We start from the raw sequence: 25,618 nt of genomic DNA on the forward strand, positions 1-25,618 counted from the left end.
CATAGTCTAAACTGACCTGTATTTTATAATGTTACACCCGTGTACCAATAATTCTTTAACTCTGTCAAGCCTTTCACGAGTTATTGTCTGGAAACCGGCATGTCTCCCACAATTGCCTAATCATCTAGATTGACATTTCTTCTCCATTATGTATCTGATTCAACAATGCACTAGTCCTGTATCACTGGCATCAGTTTTTTCAGTAATTCAAGGGCCATAATTCCGAAGTGCCTGGGCCGATTTGGCTAGTTATCGAAACTGGCCGTCTACGTATTGGCAAACACATTTTGTTCAAGTTTGGTGAAGATCGGATGAGAAATGTTTGACTTAGAGCGCAGACAAGATTTGTGACAGACGGACACACACACACACACACAGACAGGAGTAAATTAATGTCTCCCACCACAGTGGTGTGGGAGATATAAATACTGTACGACCTATTTAGTGTGGATCTGTAACATATTAATATGTTTATTCAGTAACAAAAAGGGAGATAACACTGTAAAGTACTGAGTATATTTTATTCCATACCATTCAATGAGTATGCATTTTGTGTTTATATAAGCAACTATATTAAATACAATGCAACGGGTTATAAAAAAAGTACAAAGCACTCTACAGCATATTGTCAACCATTAAAGAAAATGCATTTCTTCAAACTTACCCACAGGAATAGGTTTGTTTTGAAAAATGGAGTTAAAGTAAAACTTGTGTAAGATTATTGAGCTGGTGTTTATAGCGCACCAACACAGTATAAGTTATATTGCACCAAAAAGGACTTAAAATTTTGCTCTTACATCTAAGTAACATATATATAAAATATGACTTAAGAAATCAAAACTTGTCTACCACCTGCAATAACACTGATACAGCAAGACCCTTTGAGTCCCCTGATTAAAGCAGTGGTTCCAGAAATATCTCAACTAGCCAGCATAAAATTGGATACAGTTTCTGTGTATTGCTTATAAGACCATCAATACAATACAAATGATCAAATATACACACTTCTTTAAAGTGGCATTATGCACATCTTACTGCACATGGCATGTTTTTGGAGAATGTTTTATAAAAGCAATGTTCGGCTACTGTGCATTTAAATGTGTTAAATTAATGATAAAGCCTCATAAGTATTTGAAGTTGATGCTTTAGAAATAAAGAAACTGGACAAATGAAATAGTAGTTCTTTTCTTCAATATCCTACTCAGTGATCTCCCTTACCCATAGGTACAGATTTCTGAAACTGAAGGGAAGCAACTCCTGCGTGAAGTTTGACTTTTCTTAAAAGACTAACAAAAGTCATCTTTGGAAAGGTATTTTTTCGTACTGGTAACAGGAAGAATTTGATATATTGGGTTAAAAGCTATGACTTCCTCCACCCACTAACACACACATCTATTTCAGCTGGAACTTTACTTGAAAATGCGCATAATTCCACTTTAACATAGTATGCCTACACAACTATTGTTATTGAGAACAATGCAAGGATGTTGTTCAGAAATGGTGCAAGATTATTGAGAAATAGTGCAAAGATGTTATTGAGAAATATACAAGGAAAGGTATGTAGATTAGGACTCTTTATATCTGGACTATTTTAGACTAGACATGAACAGGCTTGTACTTGATCTGTAAGTGATCAGCCTTTAAAAGATTGAGACCGTCTACTTTACAGAAAAGTCTCACTCTAGGTCAATAAAAAGACTATTTCAGTAATGAGTAGGCTTTTGCAAGTAAGTTTACTTTTAATCCTAATTAAGTGTTTGTAACATAGCATGATAAAGAGTGTTCTTACCCCTACCTTCCTCCTACGATAAATGAAACACAATAAAATGCAAATATTAAAATGCAGTGTACTCGGCATCTCCAATATTGCTTTTTCAAAATGTATCATGGTTAATTACTGATGAAATACAGGAAACATTCTTTTACAAAGAAAAGATATTGCCTGTATAATACATACAGCCAGCAACTTAAACACCTCTTTATATATAGAGGAAAAAAACACCTCAATGAATTTAAAGTTGATATTTGTACATTATGGTATAAAATACAGCTAAATTTCTATGATTTATTTGTTTTTTTTCTGCAACCTTAATAGACTATGCATGTTTTCATATCTTTAAATATTGCATAGATCTATAAGAGATTTTTCTTCAATCTAACACAACTTCATACTTTCTAAATTAAAAAGCATCTGACCTAAACCTGGAGGCATGCTCTTTTAACCTTTACCCTGCTAAATTTCTAAAATAAGACTGGTCTATAGTTCAATTTGGGCAGTACCATTTATTATTTGAAGGGGTGGTCACTGAAAATTTACAGACTGAATAGCGAACAGTGCAGACCATAATCAGCCTGCATGGACATGTAAGCTGATTTTGGTCCACACTGGTCGCAGAAGCAGAATCACTTGCGGCTATGGGTTAACATTCAGCTAAATACAAGAACACCGAATGCCATGATATATGAGCCCTACATATTCTGAACATAAAACTGGCTAAGAGAACTTACACATCACAAACTTACTTGCATATATTAATTATGTCAAAGTATCTTTAAGAAGAACCTGTTACAAATTTAAAAACAAGGCAGTCTGAAAGACAGCTAAATCCCCCGCCACTGCTATGGATAGTGAAAGGGTAAAACCTTTGATTTTAGCTGTGACCTTGACCTTGAACTGACATGGCTGACTCATGAATTCTGCACAACGTCTTGGTGAGGTGATCATTTGACCAAAGTTTCATGAAAATCCTTCAAGGGGTTTAGGAGATACAGAGCTGAAACCTTTGACCTTCAGTTGTGACCTTGACCTTGAGTTGACATGGCTGACTCATGAGTTCTTGATGAGGTGATCATTTGACCCAAGTTTGATGAAAATCCTTCAAGGGGTTAAGGAGATACAGAGTGGACACCAAATGGAAGGATCAAACCTGCGACCCTTAGTTGTGACCTTGACCTTGAGCTGGCATGGTTGACTCATAATTTCTGCACATCGTTCTGATGAGGTAATCATCTGACCCAAGTTTTATAAAATTCCTTCAAGGGGTTTAGAGTTACAGAGCTGAAACCTTTGACCTTCAGTTGTGACCTTGACCTTGAGCCGACATGGATGACTCATAAGTTCTGCACATCGTCTTGATGAGGTGATCGTTTGACCCAAGTTTGATGAAAATCCTTCAAGGGGTTTAGGAGATATAGAGCGGACACAAAATGGAAGGTTCAAACCTTTGACCCTAAGTTGTGACCTTGACATTGAGCCGGCATGACTGACTCATGGGTTCTGCACATTGTCTTGATGAGGTGATCATTTGACCCAAGTTTTATAAAATTCCTTCAAGGGGTTTAGGAGATATAGTGCGGACACAAAATGGCAGGCTCAAACCTTTGACCTTGAGTTGTGACCTTGACCTTGAACCGACAAGGCTGACTCATGGGTTCTGCACATCGTCTTGATGAGGTGATCATTTGATCCAAGTTTCATGAAAATCCTTCAAGGGATTTAGGAGATATGGACCGGACACGATTTTGTTACGGACGGAAGGACGGACGCAGACCATTCCTATAATCCCTCCGCCACGGCGGGAGATTAATTACACTTTTTTACCTGCTTTTTAACAAGAAAACTCAAGCCGTTTTTTTTATCGGTTAAAGCATAAAAAACAGTTCCACTATTATACACGGGTAGAAATCTTCATGTTTTGCAGAAATACTTTTCTTAAATCAAAATACACTGTAGAATTTTTCAATTGTACCAAGCTTAAGCTATCATAAGGAGTACAGAAATAAACAGCAAGAAAGAAACAAGAGGGCCATGATGGCCCTATATCGCTCACCTGTTATCATTGCACTTGAGGACAAGAAGGTCCTCAGAAAAAATATCTAAGTTCAAAGGACAGGAACAACAAAGGGAAGAAATTTAACCAAAAAGAAAAACAAAATTCTTACAAGGTACAGATATGTCAAAATACACCTAAAAATTGGAGGTTCCATCCATGTTGTACCACATAAAAGTGGTCTCGGTTTTTCCCTACGGCCAATAATAAAAAAAGTTACTTAAAATAAGCTATTTATAGTAACGTAAAAGGGAAGTAATTAAAAAAAAATTATTGTAAGTGAACAGAAGAAGGATCTGCCAAATAAATCTGTTGACATAAATGAAATTTCAGATCAGTATCTTCATTAGTTATGGAGATATACCCATTTTAATTTGAAATAAAGGGAGGTAATTTGACATAAAATCAGTCCATAGTTATATACCCTGATTGGCTCAGTCCAACAAATGACAATAATGAAATTTCAAATAAGTCCTATAAGTACTTACTGATATAAATCCATTTTGATTACAATCAGGGGAGGTAATCAGATATAAAATAACTCTGGAACCTACGACTGGATGTGATTCGTCATGGAATCCAAGATTTATCGTTGTTGAAGATATTTTGGAAGTTTGTATCAAATAAAACCATAAATGAGGTATCTATATGGCTGCAAAAGCCAAACTAGCCAATTTTGGACCTTTAAGGGGCCATAACTCTGGAACCCACGATGGAATCTGGCGAGTTCAAAAAAGGAACCAAGATCTTGTGGTAATACAAGTTGTGTGCAAGTTTGGTTAAAATCAAATCATAAATGAAGCTGCTATTGTGCAGACAAGGTCAAAATAGCTAATTTTGGCCCTTTCAGGGGCCATAACTCTGGAACCCATTAAGGGATCTGGCTGGTTTAAAAAAGAAATCGAGATCTTACGGTGACACAAGTTTTGTGCAAGTTTGATTAAATTCAAATCATAAATGAAGCTGCTATTGTGCAGACAAGGTCAAATTAGCTAATTCTGGCCCTTTCAGGGGCCATAACTCTGGAACCCATAAAGGAATTTTGCCAGTTGAAGAAAGGAACCAAGATCTTATGGTGATACAAGTTGTGTGCAAGTTTGGTTAAAATAAAGTCATAAATGAAGCTGCTATTGTGCAGACAAGGTCAAAATAGCTAATTCTGGCCCTTTCAGGGGCCATAATTCTGGAACCCATAAACGAATCTGGCCAGTTCAAGAAAGGAATCAAGATCTTATGGTGATACAAGTTGTGTGCCAGTTTGGTAAAAATCAAGTTATAAATAAAGCTGCTATTGTGCAGACAAGGTTAAAATAGCTAATTTTGGCCCTTTCAGGGGCCATAACTCTGGAACCCATAATGGGATCTGGCCAGTTCAAGAAAGGAATCGAGATCTTATGGTGATACAAGTTGTGTGCAAGTTTAGTTAAAATAAAATCATAAATGAAACCACTATCGTGCAGACAAGAAATTGTTGACGCATGCACGCACGGACGGACTGATGACGGACGAAGGGTGATCACAAAAGCTCAGCTTGTCACTATGTGACAGGTGAGCTAAAAACGTAACAGTACATAACAAGGTTAACACGGAAGAATAACATAACAATATTAATAACTTGCAAACAAGAAAATGGTTACTGTAGCTAATATACAAAAAGTTTAAGTGAAAAGTACTGTAAAACACTTTCAGTTCATGTGAACTTTATTTCACTTATTTGCACTGAATGATCCTTTTTCAATAACACACAACATGTTAGTTTTGTGAGTCTGTGCAACTGGAAAGTTTTTTGGAAACACCAGGTTTAAAATCTAAATAACTTATAGAAATTTTCATAATTTCTGACGGAAAAATTTTGCGAACATGAGCAAACAAAAACTTCTTACAAACCAAATGCGTTTTACAGTGCAATTCCAACTTATGTATATTTCATGTTGTTTATTGTAAGATGTACAGCAAATGCACCTTTTACAACAATTAGCACACAAAGTAAAAATTCCTTTTGTCTATACTTAGTGTTAATTAAGTATAAAAAATTCCTGCATCCAGCAAAGTGGACACTCACCCCAGTTAAGGGCATTTCCTAGAAAATGTTCTCTATGGACAGTATTTTTTTTTAATTTTACATATAACTACTTCAAAATGTACTCATCATTTTCAGTGATCATAACAGTATATCACTACGCCTGTTTATAAAATATGTTATGAACAGGATAAATGCATGACCAATTGAAATTGGTATTCAATTACACTGTATGATAACCAGGAACTGAAGCAAAAGTATCATGATAAATTGGTTAAATTTTCTTAAATTTTCACTCCAGCCAAAAAAGTATAACGTAATAAAAATATTGACAAATGATTATAACTTTAATATTACAAATTCCAAAAGTTACATGAAAAAAAAATGTTTTCTTTAATTTCTATTTTTTTGTGAAAATTTCTCGGATATATTAAACATGTGACAAAAACTACAAAATCACATTTTTTTGCAACAGGCAACTTTTGTCTTTCCTACTTAAATAGCTAATGTCATATGTAATAGAAAAAAAACATAAAAATCATGGGTATCCAATAATTAGAAATTTCCCAAATTTTGGTTCATTTCTGCCATGTGCCATTTACTCTACTATTTCCCTGAATTGTTTCATTCTCTTGTAGTTCAATTCTGAAAATAATCGTCCTTTACACGTTTCTTTGGGACATTTACACATTCTTTAACAGGAATAAAAATTTAACTGTAATTGTATTCATTTGCCTTCCCTTTAGATAAAAACCAACCAATTCCCTTTTTATCAACTTAAAATTGTTCACAACCAGTTTGTTTCCATTAAGGCAAAGTGTGCGATATCATCTGAAAATAATTCAACTTTCTGACTAATGAAAAACAGAATCTGTAATGGATGGACAGCTGCGCAACAGGGTTGCACAACTGCTGAAACTGCCCTTAATATGGAGTTACTAGGAATCAGAAAAATAGTTCCAAAAATATGTCATCCATATACAAAAAACCTACTAACAACCTTCAAAGTAGTTGGTCCTGTAACCTAATGCTTGCTACAAAAATACATTACATGATGTATACATCAACACTAAATATCAACTGTGTCATGATCTAATATCTTTATGCAAATGAATACATTCTTTGCAGACTGGGTTTAAATGTTTCTTCAATGTTTTTACGTTTCAGTTTAAATGCATCTGTAACCAGTCCAGTGTCAGGCATCCAGGGTTCAGGGCACAACTTTAATTTGGATGGAATTTCAAACTTCTCCAACTTAGCTGTAAATATACAAAGATTCCATTTGTTAATATAGGTATACATCACTGACGATTCTACTTGCATAATCAGTAGAAGGTTTTACAAATTTTACTGTATTCACAAAACAAATACTGCAGTATTCACAGAATTACAAATATTTCAGTATTCACAAAAAAAACTAATTTGTAGTATTTGCTGGCTAACAATTTTTGTAGTATTTGCAGAATTACAAATATTTCAGTAATTACAGAATCACAAATTCTGCAGTATTCACACTCTAACAATACTGTGAAATAAGAAACTGCCAACTTCCCCACATGAATTAGAGGCTGAGGACGAATTATGTCAGACACAGTCTTTAATAAAATTGTCACGGAGAACATACGCCCCGCCCGAGGAACTCGCAACCCAGCGCTGCATAGATCTGCGCTCTCCCTACTGAGCTAAGCAGGCGGCATGTTTTAAAAGAAGAAATCCAAAAACTCACATCCCCCAAAAATAGCTCAAACTCACGACCCAGCGATCCGTAGATCTTCCCTCTCCCTATTGAGCTAAGTGGGCGGGCATGTTTAGAACTAGAAATCCACAAACTCATATCCCCAAAAATAGCTGTTTTAGTCAAAACCGCAAACTTATGTACACACAAAAATAATTAATTTCACAGAGATGCTGTATTCATAAATTGCAAATAGCAAATCGGAAATATTTAAGTGTCGAAACTCACCTATAATTAAGTACTAAAAATCAGATTATTAGCAAGGCCAAAATATTGCTAAGTGTCAAGTTGGAAGTGGTTCATGCAGTAAAATATTCATGATATATGGCCACCTTTTGAAACATAATGTGCTTTTTAAATCTCACTGCATCATTTTAAAAAATTTAACTCCCAGTTAATAAGCAAATTCCCCTTTCATTTCAATTTTATATTGAAAATCCAGAAATTCATGCTCCACAGAAAAGGCTGTTTTAACAGAAACCATGAAATTTTTCAGCCAACAAATAACATTTCACAACAGTTACTGCTTTGTTTTAAGCACTGACATTTGCCAGTATACACTTACCTTTTCTACCAGCAGTTGCTAATTCTTTCAGCACTTCCTTCTCAACTTTCTCATCCTCACATAGATCTTCTATCTCTTTTCCTGTGATACCAATTTTCTTAGCCAGTTCTGTCAAATTTTTCTGGCTTGGTACAATCAGCGCTATACATACAGACTGAGAACTGTTGGCATGGATACAGATCTGTTCCACCAGGGGGCACATCTTTAAGGCTGTTTCAATCCTGCTCAAAGATATGTACTCTCCATGCTGAAGCTTGACCAGGTCCTTCATACGATCTGAAATGTTGCAATTTAGTAAAAGGTATAACATTGTTCAAAAACTTAGTTTTTCCCTATGACACAATTGTTTTCCATTCCAAATCTTATTTACATGTGTGTCCTAAAATGTCAGCTGTATAATCATAGCATTATAATATCTGACCATCTCTGTACAAAAGCAGACCAAATGCAGCAATAATGCAACACACAAGTTTAATGCTGTTTTTCAATTATGTAAAGGTAGCCAGTTAACCTAAATTCTGTTCAAGTACAAACATGTTCTCTGCAATAAAGTGACTACTTTTTATAACATTCCCAACATAATTAAAAAGTAATGGATGAAAGACTCTTCTGTCTTCTGTAATATATCAAACTGCCTCAGAGAAGTCTGCCTCATTTGGAGATCTCTATCAATCAGTCTTGTGCTCTTTACACTGAGTTGGGCAATTCCTGACCTAACCTTAGTGACATTCAATAACCAATGATTTTTCAAAATCCTTTCTTAGAGGTTTTCACAAAAAAAAAACAATAAAATCTCATATACAGCATTATATCAGTTAAAGGTTTCATGTATGACTAAAGCTGACTCACCTATCACCCTAAGACTGCCATCTTTTTCCACCTGCCCTATATCACCTGTACAGAAGTATTGTAACCCGTCAATGACAGTAAAATCTTCTTCTGTCTTTTCCTTGTTCTTGTAGTACCCCTGTACTACATTCCCTCCTCCTATCAGAATCTCACCTTGTGGATAGGGTTTGTTGGTGTTCAGGTAGTTTCCTAAAATATATAATCAATTACTTAGTCATCATTAATCTATATCCATAGTAACTGTAAGCTATCGTAAGTGGAATACTTCAGAATGTCTATTGCTTCCATTGATACAACACACTTAAACCCTAAATCAGCAAGATGTTTTCTTGAATTTACCGCTTGGAGCATTAAACTGAAAAAAATACCAACTGAGAAATATAATTATTATTAATATTCTTCCAGGAATAAAAGAGGACAAATTATAAAAATTGTAACAGAGAAATGAATCAACTGGAAGTTGTTTTTTTTTTTATGAAAAACGTATATATCCCACCATTTACCATATAGAAATTGTAAAATGCAAAAAATTAAGGGCTATAACTCTGCCGAAAATCACTGAATTGGAAAATGCTGATAATATGCAAAATTAAGCTTTGCACTGATCATTCCTGTGAGGTTTGGTGCAGATCCATCCAAAAATATAAGAGAAGTGGCCAAAACATCATGAAATTTGATGAATGAAGAGCAGTAACTCCACTGAAAATCATCGAACGATATGCACAACTACGCTTGGCAACGATCCATCCTGTGAAGTTTAATTTAAATCCGCCCGGTGGTGTCGGAGGAGTTGCATGGACAAACTTTGTGGGAGATGGACAGAATGGACAGCACTAAATCAATATATCTCCCCAACTCCATGTGGGAGACAGTATCATTTATATATTAAAGCAGATCTCCTTCAATCTAAACAGTACTTCATTTAGAAGCTAACAAGAGGGCAATGAAGGCCCTGTATCGCTCACCTGACCTATTGACCTAAGATCATCAAGATTAACATTCTGACAAAGTTCCATTAAGATACTGTCATAAATGTTGTCTCTAAAGTGTTAACTAGCTTTTCCTCTGATTTGACCCGGTGACCTAGTTTTTGACCCCACATGACCCAGATTCGAACTTGACCTAAAGGTAATCAAGATTAACATTCTGACTAAGTTTCATGAAGATAAAGTTATAAATGTGGCATCTAGAGTGTTAACAAGCTTTTCCTTTGATTTGACCTAGTAATCTAGTTTTTGACCTCACCTGACCCAGATTAAAATTTGACCTATAGATCATCAAGATTAACATTCTGACCAAGTTTCATTAAGATATGGTCATAAATGTGGCCTCTACTGTTTTAACTAGCTTTTCCTTTGATTTGATCTGGTGACCTAGTTTTTGATCCTACATGGCCCAGATTCAAACTGGACCTTGAGACCATAAAGATAAACATTCCGACCAAGATTCACGAAGATACAGTCATAAATGTGGCCTCTACAGTGTTGAGAAGCTTTTCCTTTGATTTGACCTGGTGACCTAGTTTTTCACCCCAGATAACCCAATATCGAACTCGTCCAAGAATGTATTGAGGGTAACATTCTGACCAAGTTTCAATAAAATTGGGCCAAAATTGTGACCTCTAGAGTGTTAACAAGCTTTTCCTTTGATTTGACCTGGTGACCTAGTTTTTGAAGCCAGATGACCCAAAATCAAATTCGTCCAAGATTTAATTCTGAGTAACATTCTGACCAAGTTTCATTAAGATTGAGCCAAAATTGTGACCTCTAGAGTGTTAACAAGCTTTTCTTTTGATTTGACCTAATGACCTAGTTTTTGACCCCAGATGATCCAATATCGAACTCGTCCAAGACTTAATTGAGAGTAACATTCTGACCAAGTTTCAATAAGATTAGGTCAAAATTGTGACCTCTAGAGTGTTAACAAGCTTTTCCTTTTATTTGACCTGGTGACCTAGTTTTTCACCCCGGATGACCCAATATCGAACTCGTCCAAGACTTTATTGAGGGTAACATTCTGACCAAGTTTCATTAAGACTGGGCCAAAATTGTGACCTCTAGAGTGTTAACAATCAAATTGTTGATGACAGACGGACGGACGACGGATGGCGACGGACACAGGGCGATCACAAAAGCTCACCTTTGAGCACCTTGTGCTCAGGTGAGCTAAAAAATGCATCGTAATTCAGTGACTTCTAGGCTGTAATTTGTAAAATGCATAGAAAAACTCTCTTAAGTGTTTGATACACCACAGAAATTAGCAGTAAAATAGTACAAATTTAGCATTACTTTATTACTTTATATCAGATCAACAAAGTTTCAGACATAACAATGTTTAAATGGTCTTTTATATTAGAATACATTGTCATCTGCAAACAAACAAAAATTTGGAGGAATGCCCCTCAACAGATTCACTGTGTACGTACCTTCTTGCCAATTTCTCAGTCGGATTTCACAACAAGTTACCGGTGGTCCCACACGCCCTGTACTCATATCATTCACTGAAAATTTAAAGGCATGGCAATGCAGCATATTACTTATTACCTTTACATACAAATGCATACTATCAACTATTACAACAAGTTTTACAATTTCAAACCACACAAGAAATATTGCAAATTTCTATGATGAATGGATGAACATTTTGTTTGTCAACACTGAAATTTAGGTACCCATAATGTCTTTATCAAGGCTTGCTTCTTCTCAATTGACATATGAGCCACGCCATGAGAAAACCAAACTGCTGCATTTGCGACCAGCAGAATCCAGACCAGCCTGCACATCCATGCAGTCTGGTCAGGATCCATGCTGTTCGCTAACAGTTTCTCAAATTGCAATAGGGTTTAAAAGCGAACAGTATGGATCCTGACCAGACTGTGCGGATCCATGCTGGTCGCAAAGCCAATATGTTGGTTTTCTCATGGTGCAGCTCATATATATAAATTCTTGTATATATATATGATTCTAAAATTTCTTCAAATGTAAATCAATCATTGATCTAACAAATAAAAATTGCTTTCCTGTAAAAACAAGAGCAGTGTAATGACACCGTGCTCAACTATTTTAGACCTTTCTTTATAATCCTACCTTACATACAAAAGCTTTTCAAAACTGTAAGGTGACATATGGAACCTAGTTTAGAAGGTTATTTCATAATGCTGAAGACATACGAAGAGTCTGAAAGGATTCAGAACAATATTTCCTGCAAGGCCTGTTTAATGCTTGCAAGAAATTCTTTCAACAAAATTTCTATGACAAAAGGGGGCATAATTCTGCAAAATGCAAACCAGAGTTATGAAACCTGCCATTTGATGTCATCTGATGATGTCAAAGATTTGTGATAAGTTCGAAAGCATTCAATCAAGCATTTTCTGAGAACCTGCTTACATGCTGTACTTTCACAAAATTTCAATGTCAAAATGGGGCGTAATTGTATCAAAATATAAGCTAGACTTATGTGACTTGTCCTGTGAAATAATCTTGTGATGCAGAAGAAGTGAGAAGTTTGCAAATATTTACATAGTCGAGTAGTGTTAGAGAAACCTTTTTGCATGTAAAACTTTAACCAAAAATTACATGCAAAACTTTAAAGTTAAAAGGGGAATACTTTTGACAAAATAAAAGCTAGTTATGTAACTTGCACTGTGAGGTCATCTTACAGTGCCAAAGACAGTTGTCTGAAAGCACTTGGCCTAATAGATTTTGAGAAACCTGCTTACTTTTAAAACTTATGTGATGTATATACAGACAAAGGGTGAAAACAAAAACTCTACCACTTGATAAAGCCTTAGCCCTCTAAACAAGCATTACCCACAGAAAAAGCTTTTTATTTTCTGACCTGAATCGTGACACCTACCATCACAAACTGTTCCTGCACCACAGGTCTCTGTGAGGCCGTAACCTTGGAGAACTGGACAACAGAAGCATATGTTCATGAATCTTTGGGTTTTCTCTGACAATGGAGCACCTCCACTCAACATCATCCTCAGTTCTCCACCCAACAACTGCCGTATCTTACTGAACAAGATTCTGAAAGTACAATTTGTAAAAATATAATTGAGCCGTGCCATGAGAAAACCAACATAGTGGGTGTGCGACCAGCATGGATCCAGACCAGCCTGCGCATCCGCGCAGTCTGGTCAGGATCCATGCTGTTCGCTAACAGTTTCTCCAATTCCAATAGGCTTTGAAAGCGAACAGCATGGATCCTGACCAGACTGCGCGGATGCGCAGGCTGGTCTGGATCCATGCTGGTCGCAAACCCACTATGTTGGTTTTCTCATGGCACGGCTCATTTGTTACTAAAAACTCCTCTGTCATTCTGTCAACAGTATTTCAGCTGTTTAATAACAGTTACTGCTATTTTTGTATTTTAGAAATCTGATCAGACCTAATAGAATTAGGAATGTGAGCATAATTTTGTTTCCAAATTGGAAAATATTTCTGATTCTGATAGCTTTACATATAAATATTTAATGACTGCCACTGATGAACAATGAAGTCAAGTGGCATTCACTCAGAACACAAGGGAATCAGGTATATTTGTGACATGTCATAAATAAACATGTAGCAGTATCAGGTTATAGATAACTGTTACAATGGATTCATTCAATGAGACCAATATAAACAAGAGCTGTCCATAAAACAGTCCACTCGACTACTAACAACTCCTTAGCTGAACAAAGTATATAACATGATAATATGATAAGACTTTCATAACTGAATAATTACACTTCATTACAAAATCAAATTTTATTATTGCAGTGATAACAACCTGCCTTCAAACCTCGAACAAATTTTCTAAGTCAAATATGGGCCATAATTTGAATTATTTTCAACCAAGAGTTTTTGACTTGAATATGTAATTATGTTTGATGAGTACTGTAGGACGTCTTTTGTAAAGTTTAAATTGTTACTGATATACAGCTCGATAGTAAATTCCATGCAAAAAATTTAACCAAATTTTCTAAGTTGAAAAAGTGGCATATTTAATATCAATTCCAACTACAAGTTATCTCCCTTGGTTATTTTAGTAGGTTAGATGACTGAGAAGGACTGTGTGAAGTTTTAATCCAATAAATACAGCTGTTACTAAGACACAGTTTGTTATAAGTTATACAAGCTAAACTTTTACCAAATTTTTTCTAAGTCGTAAAAGGGCCATAATTTGTATTCATTCAATCAAGAGTTAGGTAACTGGGAAACCATGAGTGACATTTCAATCCAATACAAACGTTGGTTAACGAGATATTAACGGTAATTTGCGCACTTATCTTTAACCAAGATGGCAATGCCTGGGTGAGCAGAATAGCTCTCACTATTCGAATAGGCGAGCTAAAAATTAATGTTCTATTTTTCAATGTCAGCTGAAATACTAGCATTTATTTTGAAACTAAAACTATACAAAGCATTAATCATTCATTGAATTTTCTAGCAATTTTAAAATTGCTGCTTCAATTTCAATAGAACTGACAGGAAATGGTAACAATTCATAGAAGGATCATTTACCCAATAACCACCATATTCTTCTTTTTTACCATTGGATGCTAAAATAAGCACTAACTGATACACCAATATGAGAATAATGTCAAGTTCATGTACATGCATTTTTCATTGTGACTTTTTATTTCCATTTTGGGAGGCCATTAAACATTTAAGGTGTTACCAACTGAAATAAGTTTTCCTGGTTAGAACCGAAGTCTGATCTTTAAAGCTGAATGTCCTGAAATAGTTTCAGACAGAGGCAGGCACCTGAACAGAACCACAATCTAAAAACCTTAAAAATCTTTGCCATGAAGGTTCTCTTGTATACTAGGGGCCTCCGTGGCCAAGTGGTTATGGTCACTGACTTCAGATCACTTGCCCCTCATCGCTGTTGGTTCGAGCCTGACTCACACTCAGGGCTTTGAATTTTTCATGTGAGGAAGCCATCCAGCTGGCTTACGGAAGGTCGGTGGTTCTACCTAGGTAGACCTATAACTGTGTTGATGCGATGTTATACCCAACAAAATAAATAAATGAATCTCTTGTATATTAAAAATAATGACGTTTACAATCTGAAATGATTACAACAGATATTTCTTAGACTTTGACTTTTCAACTCCTGTGGTAACTGATAAATGCCTTCTTCATTACTGTAAAATCATTACTATTTGTGCAGGATTAATTTTCAGGATTTCTAGATGAGTCAATCCATAAAATTAAATCCTAATGAACCAGTTTATGTTGCATCCATTTTATGTAAAAAATGTCAAAATCCATGCATTTATATCCCTGTGAAATATTCATTTAGGCCAACACCATAAAATTTAATATTCAGTGCAGTTTTTTGAAAACAAAACTGAAGATAAGGCCCGTAACTACACTGAGACACATAGAGGAACATACCTCTAGCAGAGCCTCTGGATACACCAGTTAATTTATGTGCAGTATTTTCATAGTTCTAACATAAACTTCAAGTTTAGTTTTTCACCCTTCTTCAGAAAAAGTATACATGTTACCAAGATGCATGTGAACTGTACCTACAGAAACTTTCAAGAGGTATACGTCTCTAGTTAATTTTTTGTTCTGTTTAACACTTTCACTTTTTTAATAAAAGTCTGTTACCTATACCACTCAAGTCATGCAGAAATCTTAATGAGAAAGGATCAACTTATTGATAACCAGTTTGGGTGAATTTTGTACCATACAACTTCCCCACATGCATAAGGAATTGAGGATAAAAAACTTGAGAAATACTGTCTAGTGTCATTCATCATGGAGAACATGTGCTTTGCCTTGGAATTAAACTAGAAAAACCTTTCAATTGACAGCCCATTGTACTGTATCTACTGACTGACTTAAGTCTAGTTTTGTGTCTCATTAAACAAACAGCTGACAGCAGCAACAGTAAGTTAATCAAAGACAACATAGTACAGTTGGGCAGTGTTCAAGGTACCAGCTGCATACAGGATAGGATAGATTTCAGCTCAATCACAGTCAAACCTTACTCCCTCAGCTAGAGTTATTAAAATGTTTGTATTTTGGTACCTATACAGGTTTAGGCATAAACAGTATTTACAATCTCTGTGTCTCCTTTAGCAAAAGTGAACTAAAGGTATTCCAGTTAGCACAATTTAAGAAAAGTGTATCAATTAGAAACAGTGAAGAAAGGTGTATCAGTTAGAAAGAAGAAAGGTGTATTAATTAGAAATAGGCAACAAAGGTATCATATTTATCAACGGTGAAGAAAGATGTTCCATTTTGCAACAGTGAAAAAAGGTGTTCCATTTTGCAACAGTGAAGAAAGTTGTTTCATTTAGCGACAGTGATGAAAGATGTCATTTAGCAACAGCCAAGAAAGCATTCCCTTTGACAACAGTGATGAAAGATGTTCCATTTTGCAGTGAAAAAGATGTTCCATTTAGCAACAGTGATAAAAGATGTTCCATTCAGCAACAGTGATGAAAGATGTTCTATATAGCAACAGAGATGAAAGCAACAGTGATGAAAGATGTTCCATTTAGCAACAGCCAAGAAATGCGTTCCATTTAGCAACAGTAATAAGTGAAACAACAAAGAAAGGTGATCCATTTAGCAACTGTGAAGAAGGTATTATGTTTAGCAACAGTAAAGGAAAGACTTTTTAAGGTATTCCATTCAGTCACAGAAAAGAAAGGTATTTCAGTGAGCAATAGTGAAGCATGGAATTCTTTTTAAAATTGCAATGGTTCAAGAAAGGTATTCTTTTTAGCAACAGTGTAGAAATACCGGTATTCCATTCAGCAGCAGCAAAGAAAGGTGTTCCAACATTGATGAAGGTTTTCCATTTAGCAACAATATTTAAAAGAAGGTTTTCTATTTAGAAACAATAAGAAAGATTTTCTATTTAGCAGTAGTAAAGAAAGAATACTATTCAGAAACCTACTTGTTAAAAACAGGTGTGTCATATCCTTTCTCTAGAGAGTTCTTCTTGTATTCATAGGCAAACTGGAAGAGAGCACGGCTGAATGGACTGCCAGACTTCACCTTGTCCCATACACCTTTATACAGCCGGTCCATAATAACCTGTCATATAAAAACGAAGTATTGAAATAAAATAGAAACACTGTCACTAGTACAAGTCACTATATAAAGCTATATAAATATACAGCTATAAATTAAATAAATTCTATACAGTTAAACTTGGGTTAACTCCCATAAAATGATGCATAAAACTACCAACAGCTTCCTTGGTTTCTCAATGTTGTCACCTTCTTCCATTATCTAACAACTTTCCTACATAAAATGTTTGCAAAAAATATGTCAATGAATGTATTCATTCTGCTTTATTTAAGTGAACTTTGTTTACCTGAAGGGGCCTCTGTGACCAAGAGATTAAGTTTACTGATTTGAATCACTTAGTTCTACTCTTATAGCAGTACTGAAAATCTACTTAGGATGCGTAATTCTGGTATGTGAGGAATCCATCTAGCCTGCAGAATGTCGATTATCTTACACAGGTGCCCCCCTACTACCCACCCCCCATCTCCACATGCCTAAAATAATGAGATAAGCGGCATCTTTTGTCTTCAAACACCACTAATGTAGTGAACCTGTATCGGTAATCGGCAATTTCCATACCATTTCATATTCTCCTCTGTTATTTAAGCATCCTACAGTTGTAAATATAGTTCTTACAAGCAAGTTTCTGTAACACCCAGACAATGCTAAAATCACATACAGAGAAAATGCTATCGAATGGAAAATACCCAATGTCATCACTGGTCCATTACCTTAAAGCCGGAAAGTCATCTTATGACCTTAAATATCAGTGTGACTTAAAACCCAACATGCAAAAGCTTCACCTAAAGTCTAAAACTGACTTACTAACATCTATATAATACTTACAGGTACAGCAGCCATCAGTGTAGGTTTGAGAACACTAATATCCCCTTGACTTCCTTTCTTGATCTTACTGGACTGAAAAAAAATAAATATCATAGAAAAACAGTGAACATTTTCTAGAAACATTTATTCCATGTTAAAATATTTTATGATTTGATCTTACAAGTGGCTTTTTATGTTGACTAAAGGTGGCATCTTACACTCTATGAAATTTTATGAGTGTGTGTATTTGTATGCGAGTGTGTCGGTATTTGAATTTGGATATTAAAGGGATGGATAATACATTATGTTTGTTTTAAATTCTAGTGCTGTATTGATCATTAATATTAAAAAAAAAATATTTACCAAAATCTACAGTTATAATCACTTTTTATCACTGACAAATACACTAACAACAGAAAATAATAGAATTCTAACCTGGTCAGTGAGTGTGAGAGGAGAGGAGTATCCTATGGCTACACCATGTGACAGGGAGGCAGTTTCTGAAACATAGCAATCATATTTAACATGTCAAAAAATAGAGATCTTATCCTCATAGTTCTGTTGACAGCATAAAAAAGATACATGCAAAAGCATTTAAGTGCAGTTTCTTGTAAAAAAAAAAATCTCTGGTAGCAGGAGCCTAGGCAGCACAGCTTTATCAATCATAACCAATCTTCCAAGAACGAATGATGCACCCATTTTTGCTTTCAATATATACCATGAAAATTGAAGAATGTTGACTGGACACAAAATCACGATAAACAAATGAACGGATGGATACTTATAATGTTCAATTTTTTTATTTTTCGTTACTTTAGACTACAGAATCCAGAGAGAAAATATGGATAAAGAGAAGAGAAGTAACTGCCTATTAAGCAAATGTCATGTACCTGCACTAAGTTCAAGCACATGAGCTAGAGGTAGATATCCAATGTATGTATCATGTGGTCCCAGACCTTCAATCCTCTGACACTGACCCGACATTCCTGACATCAAGTTACCATGGCTTATTATTACACCTGAAATATATTATTATTATTTAGTGGTCTCACACCCTCAGAAATCACTTTACAATGGCTTATAATAACAACGGAAATAGATTTAGTTATCATTATTTAGTGGTATCAGACCATCAATCCTCCAACATTGATCCAATATTCCTGACCTAATGTCATCACACTTGAAAAGTTTGTTTACAGTGTTGTATATAACACCATAATTCATTTCTCTAAATAGAAAGTTTATTTCTATCAAATATACAAAATCTCAAAAAAATATTTGCAGCTTCTATTTGTCTGTATGCAAGTTTTGAAATGTTAAGGCTTCTTACTAGTCCTCAATGCCTCTATAACGTATTTCTGGCCAGAGGAAACAGTCTTAATACAATTTCAAGTCAATATTTAAACATGAAAGGAAAAGTATCTGGACTATAAATATTGTTTTCATACCTTTGGGTTTTCCTGTAGAACCAGATGTATACATAATAACAGCTGTATCATCTCTCGATGGCTTTGTAACTGGTGTTCTAACTGAAATACAGTATGGTCATATAGCGAAAAAAACAGACTCTAGCATGGGCAACATCAAAGTTAACACAAAATACCAAAATACTAAAAATTCATGCACAATTTTCATGATAAAATACAATTTTACTATTGCTAAACATACCAATTTCAGCACACAGAAGATTCATACATCAAAAATAGTTCAAAGTAACAAAATGTAACTTATTCTTGCTATTTATTTTACCACACATTCAATAGAAGTTTCTACTATGTGAATAAATATTCAAACCTTTGAATAATATCAGAAAAAAAAAATACTAGAAATAGGACTCAACAAGAAATTAATATATCTTGTTCATAACAAAAAATGTGGCAGTCATATTGTAAACAAAGGCATCAAGAGCCTCTGAACAATAACTTTGATGGAACAAAGTAGAGGACATAGAGGATATTTGTTTGTTTCAGTGAAATATTAATTTTATTTCACAAGTGAGCATCAAAAACTGATATTTTCACAAAAGGCGTAGCCACCAGTGAAAATGACTTTTTTGGTGCGCACGAGTGAAATAAAACTGATATTTCACTGACATAAACAAATTTTCTTTTTATTTCAAATTGCGTAAAACTCTTCTTTTGTTGCGTAATTTATAAAATGTTGAAAATCACGGGAAAGACCAGCAGAAAGCATAACACAAATGACGTCATTTTAACGACGTCATCGTCATTATGGTCCCCGGTATTAATAACGCTCGATATATAATTTGACTTCAATCACGACGGAGTACCGGAACTAGTTCGGCAAAAACAGTGAAAAATAACAAGAGCTGTCACAGGAGACGGCGTGCTCGACTATTTCGATGCTGGATAGTGAAACTGGGCACATCTGAGGAAACTAGAGCTGTCACTGGAGTGTTTAATGACTCCAATTGTGGATGAAGATATTGCACAATAGCCTGAGTCTATGTCAAAAATAATCAACTTAAAGTAATAAGAGAGGTAAAGATAAAATGTATCAAAACACTATATAAGTATATCCTAAGCAAAAAGGGGCATAATTCATTAAATATTGGTGCCAGGGTTGTGCAGCTTGTGTCATATAGTGTGGGTGATGATGTTGAACAACTATTTTAAGTTTGAATCAAATCCATTCAGTAATAACAGAGACAGAGTGAAAGTGCATCAAAACTTTAACCTAAAATTCTAAGTAAAAAGGGGAAATAATTCATGAAAAATTGGTCCCAGAGTTATGCACCTTGCATCATATGATAAGGGTAATGATGTTGAACAATTGTTTAAGTCTGAATCAGATCCATTCAGTAATAACAGAGATAGAGTGAAAGTGCATAAAACTTTAACCTGAAATTCTAAGTAAAAAGGGGGAATAATTCTTGAAAAAATGTGCCAGAGTTATGCATTTTGTGTCATATGATGTGGGTGATGATGCTGAACAACTATTTTAAGTTTGAATCAAATCCATTCAGTAATAACAGAGGTAGAGTGAAAGTGCACCAAAACTTTAACCTGAAATTCTAAGTAAAAAGTGGGAATAAGTCATGAAAAAATGGTGCCAGAGTTATGCACCTTGTGTCATATGATGTGGGTGATGATGTTGAACAACTATTTTAAGTTTGAATCAAATCCATTCAGTAATAACAGAGATAGAGTGAAAGTGCATCAAAACTTTAACCTGAAAATCTAAGTGAAAAGGGGGGATAATTCATGAAATATTGGAGCCAGAGTTATGGCCCTTATGTCAGATGATGTGGATGATGATGAGGAATAAGTATTTCAAGTTTGAATCAAATCCATCAAGTAATTACAGAGATATGTTGAAAAAGAGAAAGTGCACCAAAACTTTAACCAAGGTGGGGACGCGGAAAGACGCCGACGCCGACGCGAGTAGGATAGCTCTCCTTATACTTCGTATAGTCGAGCTAAAAATGATAATCTACTGTTTCAAAACTGTGGATTATCACTTTTATTTCACTGAGAAAACTCTATAATTCACTGGAAAACATAAAATAAATACTGTTATCTGGCTCGGCACCAATCAGTTCCACCTCAGCAAAGGTCAGTATATTTATATGGCTCGGAAAGTCTTTCTTTGAAATTTTCTGCTCATCACACATCACAATCAGGTGAGAAACCTTTGGAATCTGGTCTAAAATTCCCTAAAATAAATATTACAATCTTTAAAGGTAAATCATCAGTGATAATAATTTACAAGTAGTCTGATAACAGCCAGAAGAAGTTTAACAGCGGCAAAAAGAACAAAATGCATCTACAAAACCTAACCTCCTAAAGCATTATTGTGGACTGGGCAATATTCAAGATGGTTTTGTTTGCTACTGCACTCGCTAATTCAAAAAAGTTGTTATTATTAATCTGCAGTGTGTCCTGAAACACAAACACATTTCCTAAATTCTGAACACCAAGAATGTGGCTGTTAACCATGAGATCACTAAATAAAGGCTATCTGAAAATTACCCAGGGTGTAGTAATACACATTCCAATGATTGTAAAACTATAATCCTAAAATATAATACAAGAAAATATAGTTCTTCAATGAACAACAACTGTTGATTAACTAAAAGGTAGAGCTGCACGTTTTCAGCCCAGCTTTGGTATACACATTTCTCTCAACTTGTTTGTTTGAACAGTCAGGGGTGTAACTGTTTCAAGTTATCAGTTTATAACCCATTTAAGTTATTGCTTATATTTTCATAACTTGTTTCAGTTATCATAAAATATTACAAAGCCCTCCTGTGCCAATTCCTCATTTTGAATGTGACTAATGCAATTATTTCCTGAATGCTTGAACTCTTATCTTTCCAGCTATGCAGTAAAAATTTTTATGCAAGGCTGATAAAGTTTTACGCAAAAGGTTTAAAGCTATAAAACTCTTAGCATCTTTAGCATCCCATTATGCTTATCAGGTCATGATCAGACTAAAAGGGAATTTGATTAACCACAGATTGCTACTTATTTCACTGTACAGGTCACTTTGTGAGAACAGCAAAAAGGCCTTTTTTGAATAACTTACCTGAGTTAACTTATATTTTATAACTAATACAGGTTATAAAATGCTTGAAAAAATAACTGAAATAAGTTACATAACTTAAAACAGTTACACCCCTGACTGTTGAAAAAGAGTATATAAAATATTTCAGGAATATAACTGTGGCTAGTCAACCTAGCCAGAGTTTTAACACTTCTCACCAGTGCTGATTGTCTCCTCAAGTAATTCACAACTTCCTCACATGAATCATATGGAGGACAAATGACTCCAGACATAATTTCTTCTGTCAAATCATTATTACAATTATACATCTGCCTCATAAACAACCTCTTGATTCATACCCTTCATAACCTACTGTGCTAACAAAGCCGGCTCCTATGTATGATTACTATCTGATACATACCTGAAACTTTGGTAGAAGCTCTGCTGATGTGATCACATAACTAACTTCACTTTCATTGATACCGTGCACCAGAGCATCTACTCCCAGTGTGGCATACAATGTCACCACTGTAACATATGATACACTAAATAAAGGGAGGCTACCCTGACAAGCATGTTGCAACTATTGTCTTTTGGTGTAATTAAACAGAGTACAGTTAGCTTTCATGATTATATCATAACTGTATGAATATATTTTTGTCTTACCATGCTTTCAGTCACAATCCTTTTACATTGTACTTTCTCTATAACAGATTAATCTTTCTAAAAACATTTACCAACTATTCTGAAAATTTTATATACAAAAACTTGAATCTAATTTTTTCTTTGAGAATATGTAACAGAAATTAACACTGCTTTCCCACCAATTCTGCGCCCCTCCAAAACCTGAATCATCCATACCATTTACCTGGGAAGTTGTATTTAAAGCATGCTTGAGCTGCTATCATCCATTCAGCCCTGGTCTCTGCATAAATGAGAGTGTTACACCGAGGTTTCTGTCCTAAAGCTAACAGACCACTGCCCAGGTTGGTAATTCGTGTGAACACTTCCTCAAACGATATCCAGTTATATTCACCTAAAATGACCTGTGCAACAGAAAAAACAAACACAGTGCTATTTCTTTGCACAACTTTCATTCATTTATCTTCCTGCAAGATTCAATAAAACAATTAAGGTAGCAGACCTACAATATTTTTGAAAATTTCCAAACAATTAGCATTTATTTCGTCTGTGGTTTCAGCATTGTTCAGCAAGCAATTGGCTTTTTGTATCAGCAAAGCAATGCAAAAATGAAATCACACAAAAACTGTGAAATTTTTATTATGGGACCACTAACTTTTAGTCATTGTAAATACTTTCAGAAACATAGTTCATGAAAAGCATTGCAATTGTTCTTGCAATTTAGAAACATGGTCTCGTCTCAGACATCATCTAAATTTCCAGAACTTATCATGTCAGTAAGGTTTATTAATGTGCAAATTAACAATTTACAACTTTTGGGGTATTTTAATGTGATAAATTTCATATTTACAAAATCACTGTCCTGCCCATTAAATACATGCATACCTACCTTTTTAAAGACTTTTCCATTTGGTTGTTTTTCATCCTCTTCTCGTAGAACTTCTCTTGTACCGAGACATTTCTTTCCTCCGTAAATTCTAACAGCACGTATAAATAGGTCGTCTAGTGTACGACATTCAGGAAAAGGTGTGGTAGTTAGTTCCTTTAAAGCTACATCTACAGCTCTATAGGGTGAATCTGGAGACTCTTCTATTCTCTTTGCCTGGTGTCAAAAGTAACACAAATTTATCAGCTTGCCTCAAGTATTCAACTCCTGTAAATGCAACCTTTTTCTAATACCTACATACCAAGAAAATAACTGACTAAGGTTTCATTTTATCTCCTTAAACCATGTATGTGCAGTGGCAAAAGGACCTTTTCATAATGTCAAGAAAAACCTTTTCTTGTGTTAGGTTTAACATCACCTCGGCACAATTATATGTCATATGGTGATTTTCCAGCTTTTGATAGTAGAGGAAGACCTCAGGTGCCCCTTCATGCATTATTTCATAACAGGCAGGCACATATTGAGAATTCAACTCTCTGAAAGAGGCTCGAACACACATTGGTAAGTGGCAAGTGATCTGAAGTCAGTGACCTTAGCCACTTGTCTATGGAAGTCCTTGGAAAGAAGAACTAACTGGTTCAAAAGAAGAGCTTAAACTATGGAAACTGAAGGAAGTCATTATTACTGTGAAACTGTTTAATTTTGTTGTTTTGGCAAAAAGGATATTTCGTAGGGATTATGAGTTAGCCGATTTCAAATTTTGAACATAAAATCATGGGAAGTTGTTTGCTGGATTAAATTTTGGAGATATCCATATGAATTAGTTCCACATAAATACTTTTTATTTCAAAATAACCAAAATGCAAACCAATAACTTTTTACCTTAGTGTATTTCTATCGGTCACTAACTTAAGGATGTTTACATAGTCTTACAGTTACAGAAATTACCTTCACAACCCAATTTATGAAACATTTTATAATAATTTCAAAAAGAGGTATGAAATATGATATACTTCAGCCAAAACATGTTATATATCTAAGTAAGCTGATTTCAATGAACAATCATATATGAACATTATAATTATGTTAGATATTTGAGCCCCACCACGAGAAAACCAACATAGTGTGTTTGCGACCAGCATGGATCCAGACCAGCCTGTGCATCCGCGCAGTCTGGTCAGGATCCATGCTGTCCACTAACAGTTTCTCTAATTGCAATGGGCTTTGAAAGCAAACAGCATGGATCCTGATCAGACTGCATGGATGCACAGGCTGGTCTGGATCCATGCTGGTCTCAAACGCACTAAGTTGGTTTTCTCATGGTGCGGCTCATTATCATAAAGTGCTTGAAGTCATGCATTTACCTTGAGCCTGTTCGACCTTTTCAGCTTTTCTCCTGGCTGACACACTACGTAGTATGGAACAAACGTTACAATGTTGTACACCAATGTCACAGCCTTAAACACGCCAAACACCAGGTGGAGAAAAATATCTGCCATCACTGTAATGCACTACCTTCACAACGTCAAAGGTACTAAGCCCATTTCTGCAAGAAAAAACAACAATGCTTAACTAATATGGAATATTGGAAGAAATTACAAGCTTATACGGGAAATGAAACAATACATCTTGATTGCCGCATTAAACTTCAGGACAATTGTAGATGTTAAGCCCAATCTGACTTACATACTCAATCTTCCTAAATGCGTAGCATTAACAGGAGATGATTTTAATCTGAT

The 25,618-nt window shown here is 35.1% G+C and overlaps 1 protein-coding gene across 1 annotated transcript; it reads right to left on the reverse strand.

Moving 5' to 3' along the window:
* Positions 1 to 504: 504 nt before the first annotated feature.
* LOC123554369 (long-chain-fatty-acid--CoA ligase 4-like) lies at positions 505 to 25,425 on the reverse strand. Its single transcript, XM_053548196.1, has 15 exons — positions 25,244 to 25,425; positions 23,883 to 24,095; positions 23,220 to 23,397; positions 22,773 to 22,879; positions 21,380 to 21,521; positions 19,294 to 19,374; positions 18,736 to 18,864; positions 18,281 to 18,345; positions 17,867 to 17,938; positions 16,905 to 17,044; positions 12,855 to 13,027; positions 11,425 to 11,499; positions 9,000 to 9,188; positions 8,151 to 8,426; positions 505 to 7,109 (listed from the first exon to the last, which is right to left on the reverse strand). Exons 1-15 carry the CDS (start codon positions 25,376 to 25,378, stop codon positions 6,952 to 6,954), a joined length of 2,133 nt encoding a protein of 710 aa, XP_053404171.1. The 5' UTR covers positions 25,379 to 25,425; the 3' UTR covers positions 505 to 6,951.
* Positions 25,426 to 25,618: the final 193 nt, after the last annotated feature.

This window comes from Mercenaria mercenaria, chromosome 7 (assembly GCF_021730395.1).
Source record: "Mercenaria mercenaria strain notata chromosome 7, MADL_Memer_1, whole genome shotgun sequence".
Taxonomy (NCBI): Eukaryota; Metazoa; Mollusca; class Bivalvia; order Venerida; family Veneridae; genus Mercenaria; species Mercenaria mercenaria.